General features: G+C 36.8%; 1 protein-coding gene across 1 annotated transcript in view; it reads left to right on the forward strand.

Moving 5' to 3' along the window:
- Positions 1–20,210, forward strand: part of CA10 (carbonic anhydrase 10) — a 615,882-nt gene that overhangs the window by 224,996 nt on the left and 370,676 nt on the right. The window contains exon 3 of the mRNA XM_065897262.1: positions 18,537–18,679. Within this exon, the coding sequence (XP_065753334.1) occupies positions 18,537–18,679 (143 nt within the window). The remainder of the gene's footprint in view (positions 1–18,536; positions 18,680–20,210) is intronic.

Here is a 20,210-nt window from a genome sequence, read left to right on the forward strand (position 1 = left end):
TAAGACAATTAATCTCAGTTCATAAGAATAAAATTCTTGGGGGGATTAAAATTTGGCCCAAATAAGCAATCTTTACTTTTTTTTTTTTGCAAGTACTACCTGCTCATTGTGGAAAGCTTGGAGCATATGAATATAGTTGCATATACATTAATATTTGCCTATAATTGCATTATCCAGGGATAACTTCTATCCACATTTTGGTTATTTTTCCCCTCCATTGCACATTGCTTTATATATTTGAAACAATATTCTATATAAAAATTTATCTTAATGACTGCATAAATATTCTTTATGTGAATGCACCTTATTTATTAAAACTTTTCCCTACTATTGTTGCATATTTAGATTGTTTTCAGTGCTTCATTATTATAAATTATGTTCAGGTGAACATCTTCATTCACAAATTATTCTTGGTTTTTAAATACAGTTTATGGTTTCTAAAGTAATGATAAGTGTGGACTCTTTTCTGGTAAAGTGGGAGGTGTGACCTAGTTGCTGGCAGTGCCTGTCAGAGGCCACATGTTGGTCAAACCCTCATGGCCTAGGGTCTGATACACAGATTCTCAAATCAAGAAACAGAATATTCTTGGTATGTCCACAGATCATCTGGCCCTTGGGGCTTTCTGATTCTTATGAAAATAGCACAGGATGATGAATAATTTGTCATGGTAATCTACTTTATAATGAGGAAATTGGGAAACCCACACCCAACCCCTGCCCCCAATAGCTGAACTATTTCTGTCTACCATCAAAAACAATATTACTCTTTTTTGAGATTAGAACATTTAGGAATGTTTATCTGAGGTTTGCTTGGTGGTCAAGGAATTAGAACAAAAGAAGGTAGATAACATTGAGGGCTATAGTGAGTTCTGGTGAAATATTGCTACTCCCACCAAGAAACAGTTTTCTGTGCCTCTCATGTGACAGGGCAGGAAGCAAAATGTGGTTGTTTGTTTCTTCGTTTTATTCTTTCTTATCAACCCTTTGGTTGATATGCTTTTCTCCTTTGATCTATCATTATTCAGGTCACCTTGCTGTAAATTTGTGAGACCTACTTTCTCCCAATATATGTTAATTTTATCGGCTGTTTTTTTCTTTTTCCAAATTTTATGGTCTATGAGCAACTGCATTGGAAGCACCTGGGCTGCTTGTTAATAATGCAGATCCCTGAATCCCACACAGATTTATTTGGTATGAGGTCCCTAATCAGCTCTTTTGACAGCATTTGATTGGTGTGTTTACTTAAAGATTAAGAATCAAGGTGAGTGAGATCACATGGAATTTAAGGGGTGCACGTTGCCTGGCTTTGAATCCAGGCCTGACTTATTACTGGCTGTGAAACTTAACCTCCCTGAGCCTCAGTTTCCTCACCTGTTAAATTGGGATAATTCACATGATGAGTCTGTTATGAGGATTAAACTGGAACAGGGCCTAGAATTGAGGTAGTGCTTAATAATAAATCATTAGGCCAACTCTTCATTTATAGCATCCTATAAAGACCTTTGACCCTTTAACCAACTTTCCCTGATTCCTTTCTTTTCAAACATTAAGCAATTCCCTTATTTCCTCACTGAACCAATATTAACTGAGTGCCTCCTATGCTCATAGATTCTTGCTAGTCCCTGAAATTAACACTTCATCATTACACTAAGGCTCCATTGGTATATGTTCAGAGCTATCAGTAATCCATCACCTCTGATTAATTCTAGACTTGGGTTTTACTTCCTGCTTTCCAGGAGAGCAAAGAAATGTAAAGAGTTGCCTCCTTCTGAGAGAAGGGGGTGTACATTCTTCTGTTTGGTGACTCAGACTTTGCACAGTGTTTTTTTGTTGAACTGCCAGATTGTTAATGAACTTCTGTACTGCTATATCGAAAGTAGTGGAACTGTGTGTTTTGAGAAAGTGCTTTATAAGCCTTAAAGTGTTGCAAAAGTGAGGGCTTTGCTGATTTTTCTTGATTTCCCAATGCATAGACAAAAGCAGGAAGTGATGGCCAGAACTGGAGTTGAGACTCAGGCTGCTTACAGAAAAAACTTTTAAGGATCTATTCACTGCTGATTATATTTATGACTGTATATTTCTGATTACATTTCTGAAAGTCCTTGCTAACTTTCCTAGGCATCTGAGCCTTTAAAACTCAAATGCTATTTTAATCTCCTGTCACTATGAACTGGTGTTTCCTCTGGGCACTTTGAGTTCTTCTCCACTAAGACCAGGGAGCTGCCAACAATAATGAGGAAAATTCATATTCTCATTATTCCCAAAAGATTTCAGACTTTAATGTCTCAAGCCATTGATTTGAGAGAGCCTTCTAAGCTGGATCAGTCTCAAAGAATGCTTCACTCAGATCAGCATGAATTTCTTTTTCTGTGTTGCTGTGGATCTCCTGGAGAAACCATAATTTGGAGCATGGTTTATTAAGCACAACACTTTGCCTTAAATGATGATAAAGGAAAAGGCCAGCCTTCATGCTATCTGTTTGAGCACGCATTACAACAAAGATCTATTCTTTGTATTTAGTACGTGAACCTGAGTTGTACTGCCAGGAGAGAAAAATTGTGCTGAAATGCAGAGACCCTACTGACCAAGAAAATACTGGTCATTGTAAGCATGTTGCAATTTAAACATGAATAGTTAAGAAATTAGGAACGTGTAGCAGTTTTCAAAGCACTTTTACATTCATTATAATTGAATCTTTGTACAATGCTCTGTGAAAATGAGAAATGTCTTTAAAGATGGAAACATAAGTACCAGCATGGGTAGGCATTATTTTATGTTCTAAAGCCATATTGACCAATGTCATGGTCTCCTGTGGTGGTACCACTTTACTTCTTTTTCCAATATGATCATTTGATGCAACCTTCAATCTACCTTCCATGATTGGTATAAGAAATGGATCGAATTTCTGCCCCAGGCTATACTTTTGAAAGTTCAGAGCATACCATGCCCATGGACATAGAAATGAATAAAATGCTTCTCTGTCTCCTCACTGCCTGACTCATGAAATTCATTTATTCCTCTTCTTACTGCCTTCTGCAAGTCTCCTCACTTATCTGCTTTCTTCCTTTGATTTTTCATCTCGAACCATTCTTTTTTCTTTATTCCTTTTGGTAAGCCAAATTTGGATTTTTGCATTGATAAGAATACCATCAAACCCTAATTGTGTCTGGTATTCATACTCCACAACCTAGATAGTTAAGACCGTATCCATAGGTTTGGACTTATCTTCCCACTTCATTTGGGGAGAATGATCAGACATTAAATACACATCCTGAGTAAATGCCTGATACTGGGACTGTCACAAAGTAGATGCTCAGTAAAATGCAGTCCTCCCTACTCCTCACCTTTTGTCTGTTCTTCCACCAGTGTATATCAAGTCTTCACTACTTTTTATCCTTTTTTAAAATTCAAACAACATTGCCTGTGAATTTATTATATACTGGGCACTGTGCATAACAATGGTGATTTAGAGACAGAAGTCTATTTTCAAAAAATGTCCATTTATTAGGAAGACAGACATGTATAAAATTGCAACAAGATGTATTAGAATAAACAAGTTCCCTAGTTGCACAAATATTGGCGTGAGATCCATCAAAAGACTGGAGAGTGGAGGGAGTAACAGATAGGGAAAGCTTCCTAGAGAGGGCTCTTTGACCTTCATCTTGAAAGATGAGAAAGTGCTCTCTGCATGGGCTATTGGGAAGGGCATTCTAGGCAGTGGAACCACTGTAGGCAAGACATCTTAGTGAGACTGCAAAGGGCTTCATAAGCCTGGGCATATGTTAGGGAACCAGCTGGTGAGAAGAATCAAAATATCAGTAAATCCATTTCATTGCTGGTGTCTTTTCAAACACAAATGCTTTTCTTTAAAATTCCCTTAGTAGAAAAATTTCAAGTAAACAACCTAATCTTACATCTAAAGCAACTAGGGAAAGAAGAGCAAACAAAACCCAAAGATAGTAAGAGGAAATAAATCATAAAGATCAGAGCAGAAATAAATGAAATAGGGATGAAGAAAACAATAGCAAAGATCAAAGAAACTAAAAGGTGGTTCTTGGAGAAGATAAACAAAATGGATAAACATTTAGCTAGACTCATCAGGAAAAAATGGGAAAAGGCTCAAATATTTATTGATTTCTAATTTTATTATTAGAAATGAAAAAGGAGAAGTTACAACTGACACTACAGAAATACAAAGGATCATAAAAGACTACTACAAGCAACTCTATGCCAATAAAATGAACAACAAAGAAGAAATGGACAAATTCTTAGAAAGGTACAACCTTCCAAGACTGAACCAGGAAGAAATAGAAAATATAAACAGACCAATCACAAGTACTGAAATTGAAAGTGTGATTTAAAAACTTCCAACAAACAGAAGTCCAGGACCAGATGGCTTCACAGGTGAATTGTATTAAACATTTAGAGAAGAGTTAACATCTTTCCTTCTGAAACTCTTCCAAAAAACTGCAGAGGAAGGAACACTCCCAAACTCATTCTATGAGGCCACCATCACCCTGATACCAAAACCAGACAAAGGTACCACAAAACAAGAAAATTATAGGCCAATATCACTGATGAACGTAGACACAAAAATCCTCAACAAAATACTAGCAAACCAAATCCAACAACACTTTAAAAGGATAATACACCATGATCCAGTGGGATTTAACCCAGGGATGCAAGGATTCTTCAGTATATGTAAATCAATCTATGAGATACACCACATTAAAAGACTGAAGAATAAAAACCATATGATCATCAATAGTTGCAGAAAAAGGTTTTGACAAAATATAACACCCATATATGATAAAAACTCTCAAGGAATTGGGCACAGAGGGAACCTACCTCAACATAATAAAGACCATATGCCACAAACCCACAGCAAAAATCATTTTCAATGGTGAAAAACTGAAAGCATTTCCTTTAAGATCAGGAACAAGACAAGGATGTCCACTCTTGCCACTTTTATTCAACAATGTTTTGGAAGTTCTAGCCACAGCCATCAGAGAAGAAAAAGAAATAAAAGGAATCCAAATTGGAAAAGAAGAAGTAAAACTTTCACTGTTTGCAGATGACGTGATACTATACATAGAAAATCCTAAAGATGCTCTCAGAAAACTACTAGAGCTCATCAATGAATTTGGTAAAGTTGCAGGATACAAAATTAATACACACAGATCTCTTGTATTCCTATACACTAAAAACAAAAGAGCAGAAAGATAAATTAAAGACAATCCATTTTACCATTGCATCAAAAAGAATAAAATACTTAAGTATAAACCTATCTAAGGAGGCAAAAGATCTGTATGCAGAAAACTATAAGATACTGATGAAAGACCTCAAAGATATACAAACAGATGGATAAATATACCGTGTTCTTAGATTGGAAGAATCAACATTGTCAAAAGGAATATACTACCCAAAGCAATTTACAGATTCAACGCAATCCCTATCAAATTACCAGTGGCATTTATCACTGAAATAGACAAAAAAATCTTAAAATTTGTATGGAAACACAAAAGACCCTGAATAGCCAAAGCATCCTGAGAAAGAAAAACAAACTTGGAGGAATCAGGCTCCCTGACTTCAGACTGTACTAGAAAGCTAGAGTCATCAAAACAGTTTGGCACTGGCACAAAACCAGAAATACAGATCAATGGAACAGGATAGGAAGTCCAGAGGTAAACCCATGCACTATGGTCAATTAAACTACGACAAAGGAGGCAAGACTATACAATGGAGAAAAGATAGTCTCTTCAACAAATGGTACTGGGAAAACTGGACAGCTACATGTAAAAGATAAAATTAGAACATTCCATAACACCATACACAAAAATAAACTCAAAATGGATTAAAGGCCTAAATATAAGGCCAGATACTATAAAACTCTTAGAGGGAAACATATGTAGAGCACTCTCTGACATAAATTGCAGCAATATCTGTTTTGATCCACCTCCTTGAGTAATGGAAATAAAAACAAAAATTAAAAAGGGACTTAATTAAACTTAAAAACTATGCACAACAAAGAAACATTTAGACAAAACGAAAAGACAACCCACAGAATGGGAGAAAATATTTGCTAATGAAATGACCAACAAGGGATTAATCTCCTAAATGTACAAACAGCTCATGCAGCTCTATATCAAAACACAAACCCAATCAAAAAATGGGCAGAAGACCTAAATAGACATTTCTCCAAAGAAGATATTGAAATGGCCAAGAGGCACATGAAAAGATGCTCAATATCACTAATTATTAGAGAAATGCAAATCAAAACTACAATGAGGTATCACCTCACACTAGTCAGAATGGCCATTATCAAAAAATCTACAAACAATGCTGGAGAGGGTGCAGAGAAAAGGGAACCTTCCTATACCATTGGTGGGAATGTAAGTTGGTACAACCATTATGGAGAGCAGTATGGAGGCTCCTTAAAAAACTAAATATAGAACTAGCATATGATCCAGCAATCCCACTCTTGGGTATATATCCAGAGAAAACCATAGTTGGAAAGATAAATGCACCTTAATATTTATTGCAGCACTATTTAAAATAACCAAAACATGGAAGCAACCTTAATGTCCATTGCCAGAGGAATGGATAAAGAAGGTGTGGTACATATATACAGTGGAATATTATTCAGCCATAAAAAAGAATGAAATAATGTCATTTGCAGCAACATGGATAGACGTAGAGATTGTCATACTGAGTGAAGTAAGTCAGACATAGAAAGACAAACATCATATGATACCACTTATATGTAGAATCAAAAAAATGGTGCAAGTTAACTTATTTATGAAGGAGAAATAGAGTCACAGATGTAGAAAACAAACTTATGATTAAAAGGAGGAAAAATGAGGGAGAGATAAACTGGGAGATTGGGATTTCCATACCCTAACACATACGCTAACCCTAAACCGTTGTCGTACCCTAACCTGTACCCGAAACTCTACCCGTTCCCTAACCCTAACCCTGACCCTACCCCAACCCTAACCCTTACCCAATGCCTTACCCTAACCCGTACCCTAATCCTAACCCGTACACTAACACTAACCCTTACCCTAACACGTACGCTAAACCTAAACCATTGTCGTACCCTAACCTGTACCCTAAACCGTACCCGTTCCCTAACCCTAACCCTAATGCTAACACTTACCCAATGCCTTACCCTAACCTGTACCCTAATCCAGCCCATACACTAACACTAACCCTTGCCCTAACACGTACGCTAACCCTAAAATGTTTTTGTACCCTAAACCGTACCTGTATAAAATAGATAACTAATAAGGACCTCTAGTCAATACTCTGTAATGATCTATATGAGAAAAGAATCTAAAAAAGAGTAGATATGCATATATGTATAACTGATTCACTTTCCTGTACACCTGAATTAAAACAACATTGTAAATCAACTATACTCTAATAAAAATTATTTTTAAAAGTTCCTTAGAGAGATTTCACCTTGAACAATCACTTCATGAATTATCTTTTATAGGCCTAGGCCCTGTAATCAGGTGTTGTGCTATGTTCAAGTTTCTGATGTTGAGGTGCTTGCTTCTACTTAGAAAATGATATTAATGAATTCACAAAACATTGAACAATATAATCATGTGTAATTAAATATGAAATTATGTGGCATCTAACCAGCTTCTCTAGAAATCCAGAGTGATGACTTAACGAGTAAAGGATGATTTATGGAGGGATTGGGATTTAAATTAGGAATTGTAGGATGTATAGGATTTGATAGGGGAAGGTCAAGAGAGAAAAGAAGATAAATGTGGAATCTAAAAATTCAAACTCATAGAACTGGGGAGTAGAACAGTGGTTGCCAGGATCTGAAGAGTGGGAACATGTAAGTCAAAGAGCACACACATACACTTATAAGGTGAATAGATTCTGGGATCTAATGTACAACATGGTGATTATAGTTAACAATTCTGTATTGTACACTTCAAATTTGCTAAGAAAGTGGGTCTTAAGGGTTCTCACCTCAAAAAGAAAAGGTAACTATGTGGATGTGTTAATTAACTTGGTTGTGGTAATCATTTTACAATGTATATGTATATCAAACCATCACATTGTACACCTTAAAAAAACCATGTTGTACAACCTAAATGTATAAAATTTTTATTTGTCAATTATACCTCAGTGAAGCACAGGGGAAAAGAGCCCAGAAGTAGGAATGAGCACACTGTATTTTTGAGGGTTTGGAAATGAAACAGAATGATTTCCACATTCCACAAACTGTATTGAAGAACTGTAATATGACAAGCACCGGGGAGAAAATAAGACGCAAAGCAGACAGCATAGTTCAGTTTCTTCTCATCCATCCATCCATTTAATTATCTACACATTTGATTAGTAGTTGTTGAGTGTGCCAAGGATTGGAATGGGAACTGAGGGTGTAATGATGACATTGAATCAGAGCTCTAGGGCTACAAGACAACACAGATCTTGAGTAGTCTAATCCTGACCCTTGCTGTGCACTAAATTCTGTTGTGAACCAGAGACGTAGCCTATTTTCCAGTCATGGTTCTTCTGTGTCTGCTCAGCTCTCATATCATTTGTAATGTGGAACTTACCCTGGAGTTGGGCAATTTAAGGAATTGTTGCAAAAACTAAAGTACATGGCATTGGGAACTGGATTAGGCTAGTGGTACCTTGGTTGGACAAAAATCATTTGAAAGCAAAGAGTTCACCCAGATTTGATCTTTGATAAGATTTTGGGGATGATAGAGAGCTACAGTTAGTGAGATGCCTGCATGTTTTATTGCCTGCTAATAGGAAGCATGTTGATGCCAAAGTCAAATAGGAAAATTAAGAAGAGTAGTTAAATGTGTTGGTAGAAGTCACTATGTCAAAGAAGCTAAATCCAGCATCTCAACAGAAAGTACATGCAGGCTATTGGACAATCCATCCCAGTACAGAATTGGGAAAAGACCAACAGATCACTTGTGTGTTTTTGTTCCCTGTTTAGTGACCAATTTTATTGTGTTTGGACCCCAAGACTCAGGGATAGCACAAAGATTATTTTTCCTGATGTAGTATGAAGATAACTGAGCCCTTATTTTTGCAAATGGTAAAGAAAATGCCTTAAATACATGCCAAAATCAAGACAGACTGGAACGGCTGGAGATTTCTGTAGGATTACCCAAATGTGAACACTGAGAAGTTGTAAAAGGCGACTGATCTCCACATACATCTGGGCAAGAGGGCTTTCATAATTTGCCTACTTTTGAAATTTGTATAATGGTAATTTTGTGCACACATATAGAGAGAGTGAGAATTAGAGGGAGACAAAGAGAGGGAGATGTTTACATACTCAAACAGATATGGATAAGGGACACTGTATTTCAAGATATCCACATGTTTTGCAGGATTTTAAAAGTGTTTCACCAGATGTTTGAATTTGTAGGGAATTGTTGTCTAATAGTGTGTTGGTGAATTTTTCAGAATTTAACACAGTTAAATTCCTAGGGTCACTAATCCTAGCAAGTTTCCCTGGAGCATGTATAGTCCTTTAGAGGTAGCAGGGAAAGAGAGCAGGCTTTTTGATCAGGAAGCCTGATCTTATAAATGACCTTAAATGGTAACTATACTCAAAACAATATGGCACTGACACAGGAATATAAATATGGGTTGAATAATCCAGAAAGACTGGAAGCAAATCTAATGTATATGGAAACTTAATATGTGATAAAAGTAACACTCAATTGGTCACAAAAGATAGTTTGTTTAATAAATAATAATGGCATTATTCAGTTTATATCTGGGAAAATCTTAGACCCCAGATTGTGGTCTAAGTATATACAAATTAATCTCTGATAGATTTTAAAAATAAAATTGTAAAAACTATAACAGTAAAAATATTTTTTTAATATTTAGGAAAATACTTACAAACACTCTAGTTGGATATGCAATATTAAATAATAGAGAAAACAGAGAAGCCTTATGCACAAAAAGATCGATAAATCCGACCATATAAAATTTAAAAATCCTTAGATAACCAAATACCAAAAATGAGCTTAAAAGCTAGATAATAGGCTAGGAGAAAATGTTTATAACATGTGACAGAGGGCTAATATTTCTAGAATTCAAATGATAGGTAAAACTCATTTGAAAAACACAAATAACCCAGAGAAAAATACATGAAGAATAGGATCAGAAGAGAAATGCAAATAGCTTATGAGCATATGAGAAGATACTCAACCGTGGCAGTAGTTAAGAAATGCAAATTAAATCAGTGAAATCCCATCTTTCCTATTAGATTGCCGTAAGTAAATAAACAAACAAATAAATAAATAACATTCAGTGCTATGGAGATTATGGGGAAGTGGACATAGCACACAGAGCTGATAGAAACATAAATATTTATAGACACTGCCAGTATCTTTTAAAGTAACCTGGCAGCATCTATTAAAATAAAGCATGTACATTCCTTGACTAAACAATACTACTAGTACGAAAAGTATATGTTTGAGGCTATTTATTGCAACATTGATTTTCATGGTAAAATAAGATGGAAACAATCTTAATGTCTTTCATTTAGGAAATGGTTTAGAAAAGTAAGGTGCATTCAAACTACAGCAGCTCTGTAGCCTTTCACATGAATGAGTAGCTCTATGAAGGACTGACATAGAGGACATTCATGGTATATTGTTACTTGAAACAAAAATTATTTTTATAAATAGAACTTCTCTCTGTGTATAGGTACTTGAATATGTTTGTATGAGCATAGTGAAAGATGTTGAATGATGCCTAATAAAGTGTTCACACCAATTACCTCAGGGATGTCATTGGAAGGAAGGAGGGTGAGATGATTACCTCTTGCTTTATATGCCTGTGTATTGTTTCATATGTTACCACACATGCATTACTTTGCTTCCTTTGTCTGTCTTGTTATTTCTTTGTTTTAGAGAAAAGAACTGATTTCAAATTCTAGTCCCTCTACTTACTGGCCAAGTGACCTTGGAAAGTCATATAACCTCTTTAAGTCTTATTTTTCTCATCTACAAAGTAACAGTTAATATTATCTCACAGAATTGTGGGGAGGATTAAGCAAGATAAGATATGTCAAGTTCCTAGCACAGAGATTATGGTGACTGATCAGCAAATGAAAACTCCCCCTTCCTTCCTTTCACTTCACCCTCTGTTGATGTGCTTGCAGGGATGCAAGCCAGTTAGCATATTAGAACCAATCCCAAACAGGAGGATGAAGCTGCTATACAAACAAATAATCCACCAACTTCCAAAAGCTAAATTAAAATTATTTTCTTTGTAGATAAAACCATGCTGGATGACCCATATCACTGCTAACTCCCTCCATTCATCCAGACGTTGAGAGCTATAGATCCAAGAAATAATTTCACATGGTTCATTAAAAGTATGAAATTGAGAGACAAATCCTATGACCTAGACTGCTCCCTGCTCTGAATTCAGGTTGGGATGTGTGGGCATCTGAAACCTTCCCCTCTTCCGCATCCTGCCTGGAACCTTTACCCTTTTCATCTCTGGAATGTTATGGTGGTGGGATCACAGAGCTGGTGGCCACACCATTCCCCAACATCCCCTCATGGTAATCCTTCTCCAACATTCATTGAATATTTGTTATAGAAATGACACTATGCTAGACCTTTTATAAGCATATTCTCACTTATCTTCCCAACAACTCTGTGAAGTATCATCTTCATTTTACAGATGGAGAAACTAGGGCTATAGAAGTTTAACCCCCTGCTCAAGGTTGCATGGTAAGGATATGGTAGCTCATGGTCTTTCTCCTATGTAATACAAACTCTCCAAGTTGAGGAAGTCAGAAGATCCAGTGGCTTAAAATCTCCCTGCATAAAAGTTATTCAAATTCCAGCAATAATTTGTCTCAATTTCTAGAAAAATTTTAGTCTTTTAACTAGTTATAAGATTTGTATGGCGTGTAGTTTCTATTCATACTTTCAGGATGAATTCAAACGTCTCCTCTGCTAGGAAGGCTGATGCCATCACTTGAGGAAAGGGTCAGGGTCAATTTACTCCCCTGTCTCCATTTAGACTTTAATATTCACACACCTTAATTATAACTCATGCTTTATTATAGCATGATTTGTTAGCTTGCCTGTCTTCCCACAACTAGAGGTCTTCATTAGAGTGGGAACATTTTAAAAAATCTGGCTCATAGGAGATATTCCATTAATTTTTTAGGTGAATGCACAAATTATTGATTATGTATTAAGTAGGATATTTCCAACCTTTTAGAGATTCCCAAGTGAGAGAATGGGAAGCTCTAGTTAGAAGCCCTCCATGTAATATGAATCAGAGTCCCAACAATGGAAGAGGAATTGCAGCAAAGGAGTTATTCAAAGCCAGTTCCCCTTATGATATAAATTTGAAATCAGAAAGGGGCCAAAAATCCTGCAGCAGTGAGTATTTCAAACATGCTCATTAATAATGGCTCAAAGTGGAGATTTATTAGAGTTGAGAATAGGGAAAAGGACAGTAAATCAGCTCTGGTGAGGAAAAGAGCAAGGAAAAGATATGAATTCTTATTTTAAATGTATTCATATGCTTTATAACCCTACAGTAGAGATGGCTATATTGAAGCAGAAGCCTTTATTTGTAAGGATTGAATTCACTGAAAATATGTTTTATGCCAGTATGCATTTTCCCAACTTGCAATTGCTTTCCTTTGGCCAAAAAGTTGGGAACTTAGTTTATTGCTTGAAAGCTAGAAAAGATTGCCTTAGCTGAATCTCTTCATGAAAATATTCCTTGCTTCAAATGATTACTTGTAATGCACTAGTTGCATCATAGGAAAATGCTATTTTATTGGAACGTATGTTGAAGAGAATAGTTTTTAAAACATTCAATTAGTTGTGCCTTTGAGATAGAATTTAAACGAACCCAAAGCAATAGGATTAAATTCTCATAAAAACCCAACTGTTGCTTAGAAACCAATTCTTTTCCTACTTAAACTACTCCAAGGGTAATCAAGCTCACTTTTGGCTGTATTCCAACCAAGGCTTTTAATTCATAAATCAGACCATGGTACTCACTTGCCCCAAATTCTCAGTTGCTTTCTAATACATTAGAGTAAAATGCAAGTTCCTGTCCCTGGTCTACCTGGCCAACCTCATTTCATCTCACTTTTCTTCTCATCTGGCTCCTCTAGTTCAGGTTAACTTTCTTCCCCTCCACTCCTTAAACACATCAGTCTCTTCTCTGCCAAGACCTGCTCCTCTCTTCTTCTTTGGACACCCTCTCCCCTGCCACTCTTCAGAAGCAACTCCTCTCAGTCCTTCCAGGGTTTGTTAGATGTCACCTCCAGAGGAATTATTCCTGGCCATTCTACCTAGGTTATCTCCCCAATCCATACTATATTCTATAGTTCATTACTGTTTTGTTTCTACAGCATACTTGCAAATAGTTCTAATTACATAGATATGCGTATATAAACTTGGAGATAAACACTATCCCCCATATTCCCTACTAGACTGCAAGATCTATGAGAGCAGGAACTATATCTGTTTTACTCATTACTAACTACCCAGAACTGATGGCAGTGCCTGGCACATAGAGTAGGTCCTCAGTAAATATTTGCTGCATGAATTCACAGTGTCAAGCCTAATGTCTGGCACATAATAGGCTGTCAATAAACACTTTTTGAGTTTGTATTGTTTCCATAGGATTTAGCAAGTCAATAAATTGCATAAATTAATTCCAAGTGTCAAACTCCTTGCCATAACAGCATGGTCTCTGCAAATTCTGCAGAGACGACAAATGACAATTCAGGACAAATGAACAAGGAGGATGTCTAAAAGCTCAGACTGACTTTGGAGCATTTTCTACAGGATACAAATGTCATCGAGACAAATTTTAACTCAGTATCAAACTTGATCCCTCTAGTTCATTGCTCTCTCAACTATTTCTTATTTTAGTAGGAGCTTTTTTGGTTTTGTCCGAGGGTTACCAGGTATTAATAAGCTAAACTTGAGCTTTTTGTTTCACTGGTTTTTGAATAAGCAACTGATAGGTTTTGAGTTTTCCAAGGCTCATGTTTTACGTAGCTGAAATCAGTCACTGAGCACTTTCATAGCTCACTGGACCCAGAGCCAAGAAACCATTGGGTTTTGTAGTTTATAGTCACAATGACAGCATTGCCACAGGGAAATGTTTTGGCAAGATAACACATAGCTGTGATGCAGCAGTTAAGTTCCATTGTTTAGGCTCTGTGAAAATTAATTTGCAAAAATATCCAAGTCAGGTGTCTATTTTAGGTTACATGTAAATTAAAAGATTGTGTGAAAAGGATTCTAGAGATGGTGCCATTCAAACATTTCAGACCAGTTGTTTACTAATTAGAGTAATTCTCACTCAAGTTTACTTTTTCACATTTTTTCTCAACAATAAGTTGTATCAATCAAGCTAGAAAAAGACACCACATTAGCTAGTAAACCATAATAACTGATGCTTTAAAAAAAATTTAAAAATTTGACTTATTGGGACAACCATGGGAATTAAGAAAAAAATGATTCTCTAAATTTGGAAATAGAAGCAGTGCCATAGCATTCTACAAAGTCACTTCTGTTCCCAGGGGTGACATGGGGAGTTTATAAACCTGAAGGATCAAAAATATGGAGCATAGTTACATATTAGAATCGTGGGGATAACAGAGTTCTGCACAAATCCACAGGGAGAGTTTCTTACTCTAAATCTTGAAACCGTAGATCATTTGTCCAGCCTTACTCTGAAGGTAAAGTCTACTGGCTCACTCCCATGCTCTAATAAGTATGGGAACTCCATGCTTCTGTTTCCACAGCTTTCCTCCTATAGCATTTCCCTAGAACCTAGATTACATGACATTTGTAGACCTATTCTTGGTCCCTTTCGGCACCTAAGGTCCGTGGACTAGACACCTTAATTATTGTCCCAACACATAAAAATGATTCTAAGAGCATTGACTTCTTTCATCTGGACTAGAACCTTGCCTAGTCCAGCTCTTCATGAGTAGTCATCCTCATTAGCTCTCCTTGAGGCTCTGCAGATGAGACAAAAACACATCTTATCTTGCCTGAATTGAAGCCTTGTTTCTACCCAGCTATAGTTGAATGGCTTTTTAAAAATCCTAACTTTATTTGGGATGATTGATATTTAAAGCAGTTTGATTTAAACCTTTGCACTTGAAATTTATTTTAACTGGAGACTAAGCATTAATGTTACTCTTGATTTACCAAAAGAGAAATGGTAGCAAAAGTCTTCCATGGCCATAACAACAATTTAACTCTGAAACTCTGACTCTAATAACCTGCTCATGTATGAAGCCTGCTGGGGTTGAAGGGATTTAGAGCACTGTGCGTCTTGAGACCTGGGTACCAGTCCTTACTCTGTCCTTCCCTGCCTCTCCCTGGGTGTGTGGCCTTGGGTTGAGGGCTTTATCTGCCTTTATGGCCTTAATTTTTTTATTCATTTAGATTAGATGACCACTAAGGTGGCTTCTATTTCTGAAAGACTATTAATTTATGGCTGATTTAAAATGAGAAATCCAGTGATGAATAAACTTTGATACCTCTTCAGGAGTGGAGCTAATGAGGGTCACAGATTAGCAAGGAAGAGTGTTTCTCAGTTATTCCTCAATTGTCTAAGCAAGTGGTTAGAACCAGACACAGGCCTCGATAGTGAAGTGGGTATGTAAAACCCTGAAACTATTTGTCATAAAGAATGCCATGCCCAATAAAAGCAAATCAGACGTTCACATAATATTTTTGCTGTTTGTGTTTTTATGGGGGTACTTTTGGGGTGTGAAGTTTATTTGTAAAGCATAGAAACATCTACCCACCCATGTTGCCATATAATAGCAGTCTGACAATCCATTTATAGGATTTGATTATTTTTGTTAATAATTTTCATGGGAGTATATGAAATGCAATATGTATCATCTCTTACTATGTTTATTATGAATCTGCCTTTCAGGGAAGGTCCCCCAGGACATCATACATGGCCTGATTGTCAAAGAGGTTCTTGTCTCACAGGATTTTAAAGATAAAAGGGGCTGTATTCATTTCTTATTGTGGCTGTGACAAATAATAACAACTTAGTGACTTAAAACAACACAAATTTATTATCTTAGAGTTCTGGAGGTGAGAAGTCTAAAATGAGTCTCATGGGGTTAAGATCAGTGTCAGCAGGCTGGTGTTCCTTTTGGAGGCTCTAGGGGAAGAATCTGTTGCTTTGCCTTTTCCAGGTTGTAGAGGCCACCTGCATTCTTTAGCTCATGTCCCCTTCCTCCATCTTCAAAGCCAGCATCTTCTGTCCTCTCTGACCTCTCTTTCCATCCTTAAATTTTTTCTCTATGTCTGTGATCCTTCTACACCTCTCTCATAAAAAAGACCCTTGTAATTATGTTGGGCCCAGATAATCCAGGATAATCTACTCATCTCAAGATCCTTAATTTAGTAATTTATGTCCAGTACCTTTTACAATGTAAGGTAATACATTCATAGGTTCTGGGGTTAGGATGTGGACATCTTTGGAGGGGGCCATCATTCAGCCTACAACAGAGGCCATAGAGACCAACCAAGGCCCAAGAAATAAATGGCTATCTAAGGTCACACAGCTAATTTGTGGCAGTGCCATGACTGTATCCCTGGCATCCTCACATCTGCCATGTTTATGTGCATCACTGAAAATCACAGGTAAGAACATGCACTGATGGAGGACTTATTTTTATAATAAACTTGAAATGATTGAAGAATAAGTATAAAATTAAGTCAGTGATTTTAAAAGAGCATTTTATAGATGATAGAAGTTTATGTTTTTAAATACATTTTTAATGCAAGAGCTTCCTTAAATATTGTAATTTTGCTAGGTCATGGTACCTTCTAAAGATAAAGTGACTTGCAGAGATAAAATAGCTTAAATAATGATGGGAAATGAAAGTGACAAGGAAACACATGTACACATTCTTCTATCTACTTCCCCTTCCCCTCCTCCTCCTTCTCTTTCTCTCTCTGTAACCCTAGCCATTGCTGCCATTTTGAAAATCTGTTATAGCTGGAAAGTCAATTCAAACTTTTTAATTAAAGGGGGTGGATCTACCAGAGGCTTATTGCCAAGGGGTTAAACCAAATTAAGTTATTTGCCATATTTCACAATGAAGCCCACCTTATTTTGGTGTTGAAATAGTCTTCTAAGACTCTAAGGAACTTGTTTTTATCACTTCTACCCAATAATTTCCTATAACAATTAAAAGGGTTATAGAATTTTGAATTTAGATGGGACTAGACATACCATCCAGCCCCAAACTCCTCTCTTTCATAGTATCTTTGGCAGGTATTTGCCATACACCTCTCTTGCTTCAGTTTTCTCCATCCATGACATGGGAAGGAATAATGGCTGCTGTAAATTAAAGGTTGTATTAAATTTGAGTTCCTGAGAGGACACGTACATTTGAGAGGGTTGTGACTTTATTGTTAGGCTCATCTTCTGTAGGGATCACTCCCTGTTTCCACTTCCACTGCTGCAGGCTTTGGTGCCCCTCACCTAGAGTTTCATATACACTTGACTTAACCTCATACTGTACCCCACCCCCAGTGTGGTAATTGTTCTTACATGCATCTGCCTTCTTCAAAATTCAACATAACCCAGTGCTGGACATGCAACAGGAGCTCACTGGACTGCTGATAGATGCTGTGGATGGATGATTGAATGATGATCATGCAATCTCAGAGGCATATAAAGGACACATGTATCTAAAGCCTCAATAAAGATACTGAGGGGGCAGGAAAATGTTGAAGATATAGTTGCTGATCTTCACTGATGTAAAATTAGTAGGTTATCTACCCCACTTCTCTGCTAACTTTTTTAAACAGAAGAAAATAGGACTGGAAATTGTCCAGAAATTTATTTTAATAGATTCTTTAATGTGACACTGAAAATGAGTGGATGATTTCCCTTTGGATATTTGCACTCTGCACTCAATGCCATCTTTTTCTGCTTATCAATGAACACATTCTTCAGCTGATGGTACATTAAGTCAACTTGCCAAGCTCCTGTCTGGCATTGATTGGGGGTCATAAAATAATTCACTCCCTCAGCAGAATAAATACCTTATATATGTTGAATGCTACTTCTTTGAAAACATTATAAAACTTTCTATCTAGAACAAGGTTGATTCCCATGTCATTCCTGCCAAACAGAAAAGCAGAGCATCAACTCAGGAGTTGCTATATATTTAGTGTACCTCAATATGAAAAGATGATGTGGCTGGACTATGCCATCTTCTTATTAAGTCATTAATGCTAGCTATACCCATCAAAGAGGCCACAGAATCAATGGGTCAAAAATAACAAATCTGATCTTAAGACATCATGAAGCTAAGAGTTAGAGAAACTGACCAAGATTCAGACCAGGAAACTACCATAATGACACCCAAGAATCTCTATGTGTGGGAAACATTGGATGGCTCTTTTTGATTTTATGACTTTTGTGCCATAGCTCTTTTTACATTGTTTCTCCAGCCTGATTCTAAAATTTCTTTCTGTTTCTAGTTCCTTCTTTCTGGGGATTGGTGAACTCAGCTTGGAATCTTTGCTCTGTGGGGAAACGGCAGTCACCAGTCAATATAGAGACTAGTCACATGATCTTCGACCCCTTTCTGACACCCCTTCGCATCAACACTGGGGGCAGGAAGGTAAGCAGCCATGTTGCTTCCATCGTGAAGTTGAAGAGGGGGAGAGATGCTGATTCTGAAAGCCAGCCTTCCAGTCCTTGATCTATGTGATGAGTTTGTCTTTCTACCCAGGAGTAATATCACAGACCTCAGGCCTATTGCCAGCAAATATAACTATGTGTAAATCGTGCTTTTTCTCTCTACCTAGTCAAACTCTCATGCTTCTAATTACTTCTTTGTATTCCCTGGATGTTGCCTGAAGTCCTATCCCTTGGTAGCTCATGAAAGAAAGTCAGAAAACAACATTGCCTCCCCTGCATATCATGCTGGGAAAATTCTTCCTCTCAGAAACCTCTTTACTGGGGCTTCTTTTAACCTGAACAAAGTGAAAAAAAATTTAACAAAAGTAAACTCAGACATTTATCATCCTGGAAGGAAAAACAAACAAAAATCACATTAGATGATTTATAAGAAAATAATTAATTTTACTATGGCTTGCTGGCTAAGAAGCATAGCTCCTGCACAGAAATGCTGAACTATGCTTCCCGATTCTCACATCAACATCCCTTCTTCCCTTTCCTTCCCCCATGATGAGCTCCTCCTTAATTTGTGGAAGAGCATAATGTCCATGGGGTTTCCTCATCACTGGAATCTAGCATTTTTGGGTTTTTTTTTTGTTTTTTCTGGTTTATCTATATTTACCTACCCTTACTGTTGAGTAGATTGTTGAAGGTGGAAAAAACACACACAGAAGATTGTGTTTGAACCTGATATAGCTGTTGTGAACTCAAGAGGAATGGAAAATCATTTGTGTGCAAGAAACTGGGGTTAAAATTTGGATAAATTTCACTACTGCTGGTGGCTGATTCTCCAGGGGTTGGGCTCCTTGGGCTCTGCTTTCTACTCCCCTTATGCAGTCTGTTCACCTTAATTACCACAAGTTTGTAAGTAATCTTTTTGCCTTCATATATACTGTATTTTTTTCTTATCACATAATTTTCACACACACACTGAAAAATCGAATGACCTATCAAAATTTTGTTAGTGACTTTGACTTAGGTCACAAGGCAAGTTTTAAAGGATCTTGCATGTGATTGAGACTATTTAGCTAAGTAGTGTTTGTGTGCTGTTTTAAATATGACTTAGGAAGCACGTTTGTAAAAAGGCCCTATATACGTTCATGACATTTATTGTTCTGATCATATAGAAAACTCACCTACCTTAATTATTGTTCCAATTGCAGTTTTATTTTACAAACCCTAAAAGGAACTTGACTTGGCTTCTACATATACCTCTCTTTAAAAAGTCGAATCATTCAAATCAAGTCATGAGCATGTATAGGTTCACTGACCAGTATATAAAAAGGGCAAATTGCAATTTTGAGTATGCGATCACTCTTTCTTTGAAGAGTGTGATGGAGGACATAACTGTATTCTAGGCAAACTGAGAAATGAAAAAAAGTAAACACACGCAAAGCAGAAGGAAGGGTGGTACCTGAATTCCAGAAATTACCTGAAAGATGGCCAGCAAGGCTGAAGTACAAAGACCTATG

The sequence above is a fragment of the Phocoena phocoena genome, chromosome 19 (assembly GCF_963924675.1).
Source record: "Phocoena phocoena chromosome 19, mPhoPho1.1, whole genome shotgun sequence".
Taxonomy (NCBI): domain Eukaryota; kingdom Metazoa; phylum Chordata; class Mammalia; order Artiodactyla; family Phocoenidae; genus Phocoena; species Phocoena phocoena.